This window comes from Mauremys mutica, chromosome 5 (genome assembly GCF_020497125.1).
Source record: "Mauremys mutica isolate MM-2020 ecotype Southern chromosome 5, ASM2049712v1, whole genome shotgun sequence".
NCBI classification, from domain to species: Eukaryota; Metazoa; Chordata; order Testudines; family Geoemydidae; genus Mauremys; species Mauremys mutica.
In genome coordinates, this window is record NC_059076.1 from 96454621 (window position 1) to 96471244 (window position 16624).

General features: G+C 37.2%; 1 protein-coding gene across 6 annotated transcripts in view; it reads left to right on the plus strand.

Moving 5' to 3' along the window:
- Positions 1 to 16624, plus strand: part of GABRG1 (gamma-aminobutyric acid type A receptor subunit gamma1) — a 112421-nt gene that overhangs the window by 26443 nt on the left and 69354 nt on the right. For all 6 annotated transcript variants that reach the window (XM_045019934.1, XM_045019935.1, XM_045019932.1 and 3 more), the window contains exon 3: positions 971 to 1038. In XM_045019934.1, the coding sequence (XP_044875869.1) occupies positions 971 to 1038 (68 nt within the window). The remainder of the gene's footprint in view (positions 1 to 970; positions 1039 to 16624) is intronic.

Below are 16624 nucleotides of genomic sequence, written 5' to 3' on the forward strand. Positions count from 1 at the left end.
TCATGTGTATCTTCACACACTCTGCAATATGAAGTAGAAAAAGCAAAAATTCATAGTAACAATGTTTTTAAAAACCAATAGTTCTATTGCTGAGTCCTGGCCTCTCTCACTCTCAAATTCCCATCCTATTAACCAGCTGGGGAAGGCACTGCATCCATCCTGTGACACCTATACAACAGAAGACCTTTATAAGGCAGATAGGTATTTTAAGAGACTATCCAAACAAATTGAATGCAATTCTATCCTTCCTCTTTTAGAAGATGATCTCTTTAAAGAAGCTAGTTTTTGCTGAACACTTTAGACTGTCTTCCTTGTATTATGAAATGAAAGTCATTTAAATGTTAAATATTTTAAGTGTTCAAAATTTTGTCTATGAAGTGACATATTGATCTAGTTGATAAGAATTATTAATGCATCTTCAGGTATATTTTCATTGGAATATAATTACATAGGTTGAAGAAAACTGGCTAAAAGCCATTTTATTATTCCTACACATCTTCAATAAAAATTGACAAATTACACTGAGATTTTTCTCTGTGCAGTATGTAGATATGTTTACTCCTAGACCTGATGAATTGTTGTACATATGATTTTTCCAAACATTTTCTTCTTTCTGTTTATGATTCAAATTTTATTTTGGTGGATGAATCTTTTTATTTTCTTCCTCCACCTGACCTTTTTCCATCACTGCTTCATATAGTTACAAAACATATCAGACAAAGGTAAATTTTCCAGTATGAAACAAAGATTCATGTTTATGATTGTCATTTAATGACAATGAAAAAAGGGAGTTATGTTTCATGTGATTCTGTGCACTGTGATCAAAAGCCAATCTTATGCAATGACTACTCCTTCTTTATTTGATGAGGATCACTTTTATTTTTATTTTAATAAATATAAGTTACATTAACAGCATACATTATATAGAGTTGATTACATATGTAATTATTATGGCTACTCTTTTGTTTAGTGAGAACTACAGTAATTGAAACAGATGTCTATGTTAACAGCATTGGCCCAGTTGATCCAATCAATATGGTAAGTCCTGATTGAGTGAAAAATATATTTGGATAAATAAGAATTCCACTGTCTTTATTCAGATTAATGCCTTTAACTCCTCTAACTTTCATCCAAGTATAGTGTACCCCTGTAGTGTTAAAGAACATTTATATTATGTTTTAAAATTGAATTATGATACCATTATGACAGAAGCTGAAGATTCTCTGTACTTCCTTGAATTTTAATTTTTAAAGTACTTTGAGAATAGTTTTCTTATTAAAATCCATCACCAAAAAATGGTAATTAATGAAAAATAAACCCCCATGATCTACCAAACATAATGCATCAGCTTTTCAGCTGAGATAAATCAGGGTAGTTCACTAAAGTCAATGGAGCTTTGCTGGTTTACACTAGCTAAGGATCTAGTCCAATATTTTAGTATTCACCAGTTCAAATCTTAATTCATGAAGAAAAATAAGAGTTGAGTTGGCATTTGTGAATTAACAGTAGTTTTATGGAGTAATTTTCATAGGGATGGAGAGCGGGAGAAATATGAAACTGCATTTTTTGGCTGTTCTAACTCTTATGTAGTCTCACCAGGCCTTCTCCCATTGGTATATGTTGGTGTGTCTCAATTGATTTCAAGGGGGTATGCTGATGTACACCAGCTGGAGAACTATTTAAAAGGAACTATTTTGTAAAAGACTGAAGTAACAGCATTCTTGATTGATATTGGTTGTAAGCAGTTTCTTCAACTATTTGCATTATTTTACTTTTACAATGTGTGTAGTTTCTCATGAAAAACATTGGCAGCTTAAAAAGGAGTCAGTGGATGCCATCCCCTGCAAAAGAGTCCTCTCTATTGGCTGTTGCTCCTGATAAGATGAGCTTTTAGCAATCCTTGCACTCACAATCTCTGTCCTCAAGTTCATGGGTCTGGCCCCTATGCATGGATGAGGTCATCTCATTGTACCCTCTACCCTCATACACACATGTCCTGCATCAGACAAACTCTTGCATTCATACAGCATGTGAGTACTTAAAAAGGTAAAGAACGTGCACATTGCAGTGTTAGAAGTTTCTGAGCTTTTTATAAATGTTTACCTTAAATGATTATAAAGAGGTCCAGTGTTTTTGCACATAATGATTTATCGTGGTCTATCTGAACACAAGCTATCAAAAAGCAGGAAATGTCTGCGTTGCTTACATACCAAGGTAATAGGTGCCTTAGAAAAACCTAAAGTAGATGGTATGACCTATGGCCAAGGATATATATTTTACCCTAATAGCCTTACAAGCCCAAAGGCCTCTGGCATGAACTGCAGGTACTGTCAGGGCTATATGGGAAGGAATAAGTGAAAAGCCCCTGAGAGGGGAGAGCAGAGGAGCAGTGGGGAAGTGGAAAGCTATCTGATCTCCAACCTCCCTGTAGCAAGCTTCTGCAACCCCATCTGTCTGCCTATTGCGGCCTCCTTTCACCTCCACTCCCCACACCTAGTTTCCCTTGGCAGTCCCTGAAACAGTTCATTGTGGCAACAGCATATGTAGCTAAGCAGCCACCTGTCCAAGGGTGTAGCAAATAATAGCAGCCTCTTCTGTCAAACACTAGCATCAGTGGACAGCAATCTAATTTCAGTTGTTGGGTTTAGTGTGAAGATGCTGGATGTGGTGTTGGTGGCCTGTAATATACAGGAGGTCAGAATAGATGGCCTGGTGGTACCTTCTAGCCTCAAACTGCATGACTTTATAACCCCCCGCCTTCTGTATTTGTTCATCTGTCAGTGCTCTTATTGGGCCAGATTATGATAGATGCTTGCTACTAGTTCAATAGTATTTCACACCATGAGCAGTCCCATTGCAGTCAGTGGGGCTACTTAGTGGAGTAAGGTGTGTGTGAGTGGAGCAAGGGTATCACAGTCTGGCCCTGAAGAAATCGCCTGTGTTAACGTTGTATTTTTTCTACTTTGGGCCCAGATTATGATCTTCTTACTCATATTGTTGAGCAGTTACTAGCTAGAGTACTCCCACTGAAGTCAATGCAACTGTCCATGTGAATAACCGCTGACCAGTGTAAAGGTAGGTGGGGAGAATGTTGCAATTTGGTCCATGTCAACTATAAGCTCACTTATTTATATGAAATAAATTAAAATCTCCATCCTCTTTTGTTTATGAAATATACTAATGGTGTATGGCTTCGGGTCAGATATCATGCATTTCATTTAAAAAAAAAAGCTTATTATGAAAGGAAAAACTACTGACACTGGAGACAGACAAATCCACCCCACCAAAAAAAATAAAAATAAAAAAATCAAAGCCCTTTTGTTTCCCATACGTTTTTAAAATCAAGGGAGAACTAAATATCACAGATATGGAAGCACTGTAGCCAGAAGTTTAGAAAGACATCCATAAGGCATCAAATTACATATCCTGTTGTAAACACCAGTGTTTCATATTCAGTTAGTTCTTGCAAATATTCATGGAATTCTCTTTGCTATCAAGTGTTGCATGCTTATTAGGGAAGGTGATTTTACTAGGTTCAGATACTTATGCCAAATAAGTCATTTCATTTCAAAACCTTTCATTTTTCCAAACTGATGATATTTTACAGGTAAGAATCTTCAATAAGATATTTCACTTTGCATATCACTTAGTCATAAGTGGAACATTGGGTGCCAAAAATATTACTTTAAGATCTTCAAATATGAGCAAATAAGTACAGTGTGGAAGTTTATTACTGACTTTATTTTCTCTCATGAAGTCTGGTTTATTGATCATCCATAAGCCTTTGCCTTTTGGGTTTCTTGCATAAGTTTACATGAATATATAATTCAATCAAACATTTACATCCTCAATGAAATAGAGAAATATACATCTAAAAATGTGCAATTGTATTAAAAAAAAGGAAAATATGTTGTTATAATAGAAAGTATAAAACTGGGAAAATGCAGAGGTGTAAGGGCAACACTGTTTCACAAATATGTAACCCACATCTGCTCTGTGGTCCTTTGTCTCCCTCTATTGGTGGCTGAGGTTGATGAGCCAGCTATAACCTTACTTTTCAGTGCAGACAACAGAGGCTCATTGTTTCAGGTCCAAAGTTCACAGGTTTGATCCCCATCTCTATTGACTCACCCATGGACATTACATTGCAAGTATATTTACACAACTTTATCTGAGTTGCTGTAATGTCTCCCATAATGTTTTATCTGGCATAAATAAAATATAATAATCTTGATTTTTTTTAGTTGTTACTACCTTTTCTCTCTTAATCTGCCACTGTTCTTCTTTCATGACTCTTTTTCTCTTTCCTTCTGTCCTAAAACCAATAAAATGCTTAGTTCCCTCTCCTGGTTTCTCCATTCTCCCTCTCCTTACACAAACATCTCATTCATCATCATTCCATACTCCAGGCCATGATTAGGTAAAGAGGATATCTCTTCTCCTGGACTACGTTGATTTCAGTGTGAAGGAAGACTCTAATGTGCTGAGTTGAAGACAAGTCTCCACTTTGTACTCTCAGGGCATCTGTTGGCTTTTTTGTCAGCCTCTGCTATGCAGCGAGTGGCAGATTTCACTTCTGTTAGGAAGGAGTTATCAGGGAAGCAGATTTTTCGTTCAACTACTGATTTCAAGTTAAACAACCAAAATTCTACAGTTTTTTCAGCCAGTAAGTCTCCATGTTTTGGGTGCTAATATACTGCAGTTAGATTGGTGTTTGGAGGATGCTTTAAAAAATACTTTGTAGCTTTGAAGTGTACAATCCATATTTGAATTGATAAGATGTTGTTATAGCTTCTGAAAAGGATGGTAGTACCTTATCTTCTAAAGCCTTTTAAAGTGTTTTTGGTATTTAGTGCAATGAAAATGGGCTGATCATTGACCACAAGAAGCACCAAGTTGAGCTGCATGTAGACTGCTGGTTGTGCTCTAGTGGTGTAAAATATGTGAATTCAATAAAATTGGACAATTTTTCAAAACCTTCTGTAACTTAGTGGTACACAGATGTAAAGAACACACAAATGAAGAAATTGCACCTCTTCCATATATACACTTATATATACTTATTGTTACATGTAACATATTATACTACTACCCTAAAGAGATTAAAGCAAAATAACTTCTGTATCATTTCTAGTTTGTACATTTTGACAACAGTTTGTATATCATCAGTTTCATTGTTTCCACTGTATAAGCAATTAGTCTACTCTGCAAAGCAAAAGGGGGATGGCAGGGGAGGGGAGTTTATAATATTTTAAAGACATTATTGTAAAACCACTAAAATTGGAAGGCATAATTCATGACAATATTTATAAATAACTTATTTTGGAAAGTTGTGGTGTCCTATTATTTAGTCTGGTCGTATGACAAAATATAGTCAGAAACAGCTTTTTTGTAACAGAATATAACACTGAAGTAGTATATCGTATGAGCTGCTGTTTCTGAGCTAGTTTGATAGAAGGATGTATATTATGAAGAGCAAATCAATTACCTTTCTGATTTTAGTCTTTGTCCCCCACTTCTTCTACCTGATGAACACATTTATACTTGCATGAAAAAAGAGTCTGTAAGTGTATGTGAGATATTTGGTAGAATTTGTCTTTGATCGCACTATTTTGTAGGTGTTGGCTGCCAGGATTTAATTTACTAAAGTTCTACACAAATTTTAAATGGTGTGGACATGATAATCATTCTCGTGTGCCTAAACGGTGTTTTCAGACACCATATGGTCTGTGAGTATCTACAGACACCAGGTGCTTGAGTAAATACTTTACCTGTACTGTACATGGACAAATCTGTCTAGTCTTTGGCATCATACAGTAGAAACACAAGATATGGCTAAGAGCATTTTGAATGACCCATGCCCTGGTTACAGCAGTAAGTTCTGCTGAGGTACAGGTCCTATCAGCATAGAACTTAAGCCCAGATCACACAATGAGCTTCCTGTTCTTATCCCCATGCAAGCCCATCTATTTGTAGATCCACATAGGGGTTTCAAATGATGGAATCCTTTCCTTCTCCACCCAGAGAAGCCAGGTACAGAGCCACATTATGTCTACTAGTACCAGTTTGAAGTAGTGGAATCGGCTATGAATCTAGTGGATCTGCATAGTCTATGGACTTTGCTGGCTATCTCTGCTCTGTCTCTCTCCATGGAGTGAGCTTTTGTGTAGCACTGCTCCAAAGTGTGCAGGTGATACAAGTTCCCAAGCAAAGACTTTCCCTGTCCTTTCCTGCATGTAGTGGAACTGTGGCAATCCCTTGCTTCTCAGTTTTGGAGAGGCCATGCAAGAGGCATGTTATGGTGATTGAAGAGAGGCATGACAAGCTCCCCATACTTCTTTTATACCATCCTTGACATCCTGTAATTTTTGTTAATACAAAACTCACATTAAAATCAATGCATATTCACACTGCAGTAATGGGAGTTTTGGGGGAAGGAATACAGGAAAAGTTCCATAGTTAGGAAATGCAGTTATTTTACAGAGCCAAAAGGCTTTCTAGGCGCTTCACAACACAGATAAATCACATATGATCCCTGCCCCTGAATTATTCACAATCTAGTTTCACACAGGATACTATGGAGGGGAAACAAATAATGGAGAGAGAATGGGGTAATAAAGACAGGGGACACTTTAATGAGATTGTATAGTTACTCACTAATGGAAAGTGCACATAATGATTGTGGAAAAAACGTTTGCTTACATGTTTTTGATTAAAACTGTATAAAAAAGAAAAATCTCTCTATCTTGGCTGACTCCCACATCTTTAATATTTAGGTAACAGTTTTGGATCTGCTTCTGTTTTAGTGTAGTGGTTATTTTTTCTTGAATGTCAATCAAGATGGCACTATTTATTCAACTTTTAAAGTATAATTCATGGATTTTTGGTTGTAGAACTTCTGACTAGAATACATTCCTGTAATTATACTTCAGTCTTACAGTTTCATTTCCTTATTATTCCTGAACTTGACTCTCTCTTTTTTTTAGCTTGTGTAACTTCTGTGTGACTCTTGCTAGTTATCCATTGAAGGCTCCTGTTACAGCAAGCTAACAGCCATACTTTGAAGCAAAGCACCATTATTTTTAATAAGGTAGCAAAAGCACTGGATACGTCAAAGATTCACATGGTACATCAAACATTGCTTCACTAGGCATAGGGAATGGCATGGGCAGTTGTAAGGCTTGGTTTTTCTCATCTTATTGCACCATTCATTACTTTGATCTGTAGTACTTGCTGATGGTTACTTTTAAATATCAATTTTTAAATGCCATTTTTATTCCACTCAGAAGCAATACTTCATTTGAAAATGTTGGTGAGGCTCATTTCCCTGTGGCTGGTAAGGTATAAATGACCTGATATATATTACTAAGCATTGCCCTTTATTTGTCCTAGTATAGGATGCTTTGTAGTTTGGTGCATTGGGAATGTGACACAGGATTTCAGTTACTTTCCCTTTTTACACCTTTTAAAGAACAGAAACTTGTTCTGTTAAAATTCAGTTAAAGTATCATACAATGTACATTAAACACATCAGAATAGGAACAGTCTTGGTGGTCAGAAAGTACATTACCATAGACATTCATTATTCCTATGCTGAAAAATGTAACACCTAATATTGCATCACTTAATTGTAATTGAAACTGGATGTTATTGAATTAAGTGTTCTATTTAATGAATGTAAAGTGACCAGTATAAATAAAGAGTGATACTTGGAGAGAGGTACTGTAGCTATTTCTATTAGTTGTAGGGAGTAAGGGCCTGATCCTGCATATGCTTTAGGAAAGTACTTCAGTTTACACATGTAACTAGTCTTATTGACACACACTGGTGGAATCATCTCCAGGAGGAGCTGAAACACATGTAGGAAAAGTGGACAAATCTATTCTAAATAAATATATCTATATGGTGTAGTGCCCTAAACCTATTCTTAAAAAATAAATTATAGTTCCAGGTAAGACACACAAGAAATATATAATAAATAACTGTCCGAGCACAGCAACTCGTCATCTATTTCCAGAGCTATGTGAACCCACCAGGTTTTGGCTCATGATGGGTTTGTGAACTGAACAGACATTGAGAGTGAACCAATTCCTGAAGCTTTGCTTGGCAGCTTTGCTTGGTGGTTGGAGTGCAATGATGTTGTTAGGCCTAAATAAAGATGTAGCACAAAACCAGTTATGCCAACCTGACTGAAGTCAGGCTAACAGAGGTTTCTGGGTAAACCCAGAGTGGAAAAATACTGAGAAGCAGCATTGTCTCACAAAGCCCTGGAAAGAGTGAGAAAAACCAGGGATTGCATTCCTGGCATAGTACCAGCTGTGTTATGTTAAGAACAGTGTTAGAAGAACTGATAAGAAACTCTAGTATCCCACAGTTCAGATTCTAACTCCCTGGTTAAGTTATAGGTTTGTTTAAAACTCCCCTGTATTCCTAACTTTTGGTGCTTGTTAAGATGTTATTAAATAATCTGTAGTTGTAGACATAAAGTCTAGGCATGCGTGTATATTAAAAGTGTCTAGTTTCAAGTTGTTAGACAAAGGGGGGTGGGTTGCTCAAGTGAATGATGTATGACGTAATAAAACTGTCTATATAGGCTAACACTAAGCTGTAAAGGGGGGCTGGTTCTCTCTGGACACGAGCTGCTCTCTATTGATGCGTGCACTTGTCAATAAAGAGCTTTTGATCGGTCCTGTCTCTCACTGGTCAGACAACGAACTTCGCTGTCGGGGTTAGAGTCCCTGACAATGTCTAAGAGGAACATGCCACAGTCAGTAGAATCTCTTGGCTTGGCATGGTGAGGGAGAGAAAAGGATGGTGGTGAATGAGGCTTACTAAGATTCACAGGTACAGATGTGCATATAACCTGTACCCATATATGTAAATTAGTCAGAATTTGGGGTGAGGATTCTAAACTTCTAGATCACTGAATCCAAACAACTTGTGTGGCTTCTAGTTGCATATTGTATACAATTCTCTCTGTAGTTTTTCTCCTATGACAGTATGTCTCCCATGATGCTCTACTCTCAGGTCAGTTCAGCAGTGCCAACCTTTGCTCAGCTCTGGAAACCCCCTCAGCTTTTAAAGCTCTAGCCCCTCTTTGAATTGAGCTAACAGAATACAGTTTTTTCAATTTACTTTTCTTAATAAGAAAAGGTGGATTTTTAATATTTTTGTTCCTGTCAGCATTATGTGTGATAGCTGATTTGTTATCCACATGTATATTTGATGTTTGCTGAAATTATATATCTATATATATGTAAACAATGAGTAAGCAGATGTCTAAATACTATTTTAGTAAGCTTGGCAGTTGAATTGTACTTTGCTTTGAAATGTACTTAACTTTAGAATCCATATGCCTATTAGTATTAAATTATTAATCACTGTTATTTTATAATTTCACATGGCCCTATAAACATACACAGTACTGAACAAATATCAGTTTACTTCACATTTTCTGTACAGGCATTTGGGTATTTCACAGTAGATTCAATTTATTGCTCCAGATCTTGCATTGCAGTTGCTTTGCCTCACATCACAGCTATTGTAAAGTAACGCAAAACTTTCATATCCACGTATAGGAAGATTACTGCAGTATATGAGGATCTTCCAGTTATGTGGTATGGAATAGCAGATCCTATGCCAGTCCCTCTTCCCATGGCTGGTGCAAGGGGTGTGGCTGTGAGAGAAAAGGAAAGGAAGTGTCTCTAAGGGAACCTTTGGACAGTTGGCACAGGCTAAAGCAGCTTTCATGGATTGAACTAGAACTGGCCCAGAATGGCAATGTCACCTTTGCATCCCTCTCCCAAATAACATTGTGCTCTTCTCAGCCACCACTGAGCATCTGGGCAATTGTCTCTTAACAGACTTACTATCTACAGGAGTTGATCTATTTATGGTTCCACAAAGTTTTTTTTAAAATGCCCTTCAGTGGAAAGAATACCTTGATTTGTGCATGCCATCTATGAATCCTTTGATGTATGGCTTTTGTCATTTTTAACACTGTATACCTAGGCAACTTTATGCTGTAGTGAAATTTTAAGTCATATATATCCAACCAGCTCAGTTTTGACTGTCTATAATATAACTCTGCTGTTTAAACCACAGTTGGCTTAGTTTTTCCATATCTAAAACGATCAATGGATAATTAACAAATATATGGTGCTAGATCCTCCACTGATATAAACTAATATAACTCCATTGACTTCAGTGGAGTATGCTGTATGTATACAAGCCGAAAATTTGGCTCATCCGATCTTAGACAAAACAAAAATGTGAATGGCCAAACCATCACCAAAGACATAGAGGGTTTTTGTTTTGGTGTATTAATGTTTCCTGGCTTTCCAATATTTGATATATATTTCAATTATCAATGTATATCTACACTATTACCTATATCTTTTTAAAAAGTATTTGAAATTATTAATGGAAAGATACAGTTTTGGGAAATGGAATTCCACCTGGAAATCTGCTGCCTTTTTAAACCATGTTTTAATATCTGCTATTAAACATAAGTATCAAATTCTGCTAATTCTATACAAGACCATATGTCCCTCTTCATAGTCTTCACTCTCCTCCCCTTCTTCTATCCAATTCTCCCCAACCCCCAGGCTACTTGGCTGCACTGTGGTAATTTTTTGTGTGATTTCAGATCAGCCCCTTTCTTGGTGATCTGTAGGACAGACTCACTATCTTTCATTTCTTGTACCATTTTTAACACTTTCTGAGCTATCCCCTGCATTGTCAATTAGACAGTAGATATTTTTCAAAATATATCCCTATACATTATTACTACTTCCTAGCCTTCCTGTGCAAATATTGCCTTTTGATGTTGTGTTCGAGCTGTGAGAATCATCCTATCAAACTTAATTTCTGTCTGTTAGGTTTTCACATTATCATGCAATAGTTACTTTTACAGTACATCTTGCCTAATTAACATTTAAAATACACTTTGAGATCCTTAGAAGAAAGACTGTGTTTATGCCATCATGATACATACTACTCTAATCAAGAAGTGATGATTTCTCATTGTGGTTGCATTTGTGCTCCACAGATGCTTACAGTAAGTACTTGTTTTTTTATTTCTTTTTCTTTGCTTATTACTTTTGGTTGAGTCTTATACATTCTTATTACCATGTTTTGTTTTAGGTGCTGTGGAAAGTGCATCAATGACATTTACTTCAAACAGTTTTTTTTTTGTTGGCTTAGCATAAAATAATTTAATTAGGTTTCTTTTTTTTGAAGTATCAATAAATATCTGTACATTATAGATCAAATCTCATTTTAATAGAGGTTACCTCAAAATGAATGTTGAAGCATTTTTGAGATTTTACAGCATAATTGAATCTTGTGCAATTTGTTTCCTTAAAATTTGCACCCACATCTTTGTACCTTCAGCTCAATTATGGATGATTGGGCTGCTTGAGTCTCTCTAGTTCTATGATAATGGGTGTAACTCAAGAAGTCAGAGGTGCAATTACTCAGGTTTACAGGTCACTGATGTCAACCACAAAAAGGGAAGTTGAACCCTAGTCCTTATTGACATTCACCCCATGGCTCTTTGTGTATTTTCACCTTATGATGCTGTTTGCCTGATTAGTCTTCTCTTTCATTGCTTTGAGGTTTTTATAGGAATGGCAACAGTGGGCATACTTATGTTTAAATGAAAAGCAATGCATCACTTTCAGCAAGGGAACTCCTGTGTGTTTAAAACAAATAAATAAAACCCAAACTCTCAAGTGCCATAATTGCAGGAAGTGCTCTAATAAATATTTCAGGTAGAAAAATATTTAACAGTCATGATTTTTATTTTAGTGTCTAATTTATACAGACGAGTCAAAATAACTCTTATTTATTTATTTATACAACCACTTGTCTGTTTTTTCACATTCATAATGGCCCAGATCAGTGTGTACACCAGATGTAATAACAAAGAATATGAATTTATCTGCTGTATTATTACAATTTAGGGAGTCAAATGGACTTTTTCTGTACACTTCTTGTGAACATGTCATTGCAGTATTATTTCCATTGGCCTGGCATATGCTCACATGACAGCCTATAGTAAGATCTGTTAATGGGAATTATCTGATTGGTTTAAAGTTTCCAACCACTGATGAAACGGTGTTCTGTTCAATAAAGTTCCTACAAGCCCCGGCTGCTTCTCCTCCCCATCAACACAATATAAAAAAATATCAGATTTGTAGGTCAAAATGTATTGTGACTCATTGGGCTTCCCAGATCTGGCCTAGGGGCCCTAAGGAAATAACCAAAAGTGTTTGCTGAAACAAGTAATTTAATTTCAGCTTTGGTCCCAGGCATGGGGATCTGCTGTTGATGAATCCATTGCTAAGCCTGAAGCAGTTCCCATAGGTTTTAAAAAGGGAGGCTTTAAAATAACTCACCAAAGAGAGCAGCCACATTTTAGAACTTTTGTTAGAGTAGCTATAAATGAAAGACTGCTAAATATTTTAATACTGGAGATCTTGCTTGAAAGCCCTTGCTTACATGCAGGTAGAGAGGTGTGTGTGTGTGTGAGAGAGAGAGAGAGAGAGAGAGAGAGAGAGAGAGAGAGAGAGAAAATAAGTGCTCACGGACACCATGCTGGTGAGATGCTGATAAAGCAGCTAATGCTGATAGCTTTATTCCATGCATTCCTTCCTCTTAGCTCATATTTTCACTATTTTGTATTTGACTGCCCTGATCGCTTAACCCTTTTATCCCCACACCAAACTGTGTCTGTGGAATTTAGTAATATCTCTTCTTATTGATAAGGACAGAATGCCAGAATATTTTCTTTAACTTTCCTGAAGAAGAATAAAAAAAAAATTCTCTCTTTTTCTTGAAAACTCTTTCTTTCAGTTTAAGTTTTCAGCCAGAATCAACCAAAGAGGGCAATGACCTCTAGAGAGAACTGAGCTGAGATGAATCAAATGGGTTTTCTTCTTCATCTCTGCAGTTCGTTTGAAGCAAGCTGCACTCCAGACCTTTGCTGAGTCTTCATCTCATCTTTGCTTCATCTTTGGCTGAAGCAAGTCTTATGCTATTTCTTGGAGTTTTGGCTTAGGGAAATATGGTTGTATTTGTGTTTGTCCCATAAATAATCAGGATATTTTTACTCTTAATTTCCTATTTTCCATATAAAATACGCTCCAATTAGTATGTTGTCGCTAGCATGACAGACCCACTTTGCTACACATTACTCTTTAATACACCCTTGTATTGTGGAATAGAAAATCAGTTATGAGACTACTAGAAAAAAAAATTAAGAAACAGTTTCCTTTTTTGTTGGATTTTACTTACTCTTTGGAGTCACTGTACTCCTCAGCATGCTGGAATGGCACATAGTTTCCATCACAGTGATTGTAGTTAGGCCTCAGAATTGATGTTGTTGTTGCAATAGCTGGTTTACAACCTGTGCAATAACTTTTTTTGCAGAATTAGTTACATCCACGTAGAACATCACAGAGCAGGGTCTGTTTCCTTTTCTCAGGCCCTTTCAACAAAAAGTCAAGTATCTAGCTGTACTTGAATGCTGACTATGCATATTTTTTTTTCATTTGCTATTTGAAATTGTGACAGATCTCAGGAGTTGTCTAATTTAAATACCATGTAGTGACTGTTCCTGATTTTCTTAGTGCAGTTACTTTTTATTATTGATTGATTTTTTTTTTCATTGGGACTACTCAGCTGAGTAATTGCTCAACCATTCACAATCTGGTTGCTTGATGGTAATCCATCACTATTCATTATTTTCTCCACTTTGAATTATGATACAGTGCTGCAGAATAATATTTGTGCCACAGGTGAAAAGAGATGGAGAAAAATTGAGGTAAGCTTTAAATAATTAGGCAGGCTAACTCTTTATTCAAGTCATGGGAGAGCAGAGTTCTAAAGAGTTTAGTGTCTAATCAAATGGCAAATATAAGCTAACATGTGTCATGGTCATTGAACCCTAGGTATAATTTGAGGCTAAATGTGAATGAGCACACATTTTGCTGTGGCCATAGATTAAATCAGTTTTAGTTTGCATGGCTATTTTATCAATCATTTCATTTCAAAGAAAAAGCAGTATATCATTTTTTATTTTAACGTTGTGGCACTGAAAGGCAAAAGGTGTGATGAAAGACTAATGGAAGAAGTGATAGAATTGTTAAATGTAACTTTCTGTACCAAAATAAGAGAGATGAAATAATCATCTGGAGAGAGATTTTGCAGTAAAGAAGTATATTATAAATCTAAAATTCTGTTCAGCTGGGTAGTACAGAAGTAAACTATTAGTTTCTACACACGCTAAGACCTTCAATCATCTGGTTGTGGCGAGCACTGCAGACAGGATACTGGACTAGATGGATGTTGGGTCTGATTCAGACCATAGGAACTGCCACACTTATTCAGCAAATTTTAGGAGCCAGACTTCTCCCTCTTGTAGAGAAATGACAGTTCCTTCAGGAAATAGGGAATGAAATAGGCAGCGGTTTCATCTTCCAAAATTCATGAATCCACTAAGATCAGTGCAGATATCAGGCCAACACCAGAAGCAGGATCTTTCTCTGGTCTTCCTCTTCCTACCTCTCCTCACCACAGTCTTCAGTACTGGTTGTTGCACCAAAAAACCTCTTGAAAGCTCCATAGAAAAGAAATGCAGCCAGAGAACATGTTATGGATTCTCAAGAATAGCGGTCTCTCGGTGCAGATGAGGAAAGATTAGAATGCTTTGGAGGTGGCAGAGAAAGGGAGTGAGTTGCATGTGGAGGGCCTCCTCTCTGCCATCTCTCTCTCACGGATCCATGGAATTGGGTCCAATGTTGCACAGCAGTGAACTATTCAGCAACTGATTATTAATTTTGTTGTATTATATTTTATGCATTAGGTTGTATTTGAAAGGGGTAAATGCTGCATTCAAGGTGTTAGCAAAGTTGTGCCATTTTTTAAAAAGGGGGAATAGTTAAGTACCTGTGCAATTTATGACTATGTCTAGAACTGGTATTCAGAGCTAAAATGTAAGATAATATAAGCAGCTGGCTTGGTTCGGCTGTTCCCTTGCTGGAAACCCCGTTTTTCTTCAAAATCGTCTAGTAGTTTTTCTTCCTTTTTAACCTTAATTTGTTGGGGTGGTAAATGTTGTGTGGTTGCTTGAAATTTTCCTGCTTTGGAGGGTTTGACTGTAATGGTACTTTGACATATTTCTTTTTTGCAGCTCTGCTGTGAAAAGTGAATATTTAAAATGGCACCTTCTTACTCTCCTGGTCTGCTCCTTTTGTATATTGAAAACATCATCTGCTGATTCACTCACCTAGTGACTACTTTTCACTCCTGATAATGCTGCAGAGGCAGCTCTAGAAGAAGGAGCTGGAGTCTGTTGTTTTCTTATGTGTCTTCAAAAGAATTACTTACTCAGTTTCAATTAAACTTGTGCAGCCCATTGAAGTCACTTGAGGGGGGTGGGGAAGTTCTCCATTGTTTTGTATGATCATTTACACCAGTGCAGAGTGAGTGCCAAAGGCTGCCTGCCATTCTGACTTGGCAGCATTTTGCATCCACTTTGAACTGCTGTAGCTGACTACACAAAGCACAGGCAAATGGAGAGTCAGGCTCTGTTTTGAAGGCAAAATTTAAAGACAAAGGGGTTGCACAGACATAACCGGTGGCCTAATTTGACCTCTGGAACCACAACTGCTGGTGTTAGTAGCTGTCAGGAAATAAATCAGACTTTTAGATCCAGATAATCCTAGGTCAGTCTTCATGATTAGCAGTTACAGGCCCCGAGTCTCCTCCCTCCCACCCTTTTCCTTATACACTGATAATTTTTGAACAGGAAATCACTCAAGGACAATAAGCAAAGTTCCACAATGACTTATTGGCAGAGCGATTTTTCAGAAAACACAGACACTTCAAATTGTAATTGTGTTTAAAGTCTTTGCAATTTCTGACCAGATTGTGTATATGATTGATACTTGTTTCACCCTATGTAAGGGGCCAAATAGCTATTCCACCCCAGGAAAAGAACAGTGACATGGAGGGTAATAATTCCTTCCTTGATCTCCAGTCTTTGATTCACAGGGTCAGTAACTTTTACTGCTATGCCACCCTCATGCTAGCTCAGCTGTGCAGGTTGGCATATGGGGCAAGGGAGGGGGAAGAGAGTAGGGGCAGAGCATTCTCCACACACGTAGACCCATAGAACTCTTCACAGGGTGGGGGAGTGTGTCAGTTCTTATATTCCCTTCTTCCCATTCATGACATAAAAGGGCATTCTTTCCCTGTATCAGTTACTTAACATCTTTAAACTGTTATTAGGGTGACCAGATCGCAAATGTGAAAAATTGGGACGGGAGTGGGGGTAATAGGAGCCTATATAAGAAAAAGACCCAAAATCGGGACTGTCCCTATAAACTCGGGACATCTGGTCACCCTAACTGTTATAGACATAACTTGTTCCAAGTGTGTTATGTTATAATTATTCAGCTGATATTTTGTTTTCCCCTGGGCTCTTTTCCTACCGCTCTTTTCTGTGTTTTCTTCCATTCATCCCATTAGCCCTGGAATCCTCTCCTTGGTTTGCCTGCCTTGTCATCTCTGCCCTCTCAAGGCACTTCTGAAAACATATGTCAAAGTTCAGGGCAAC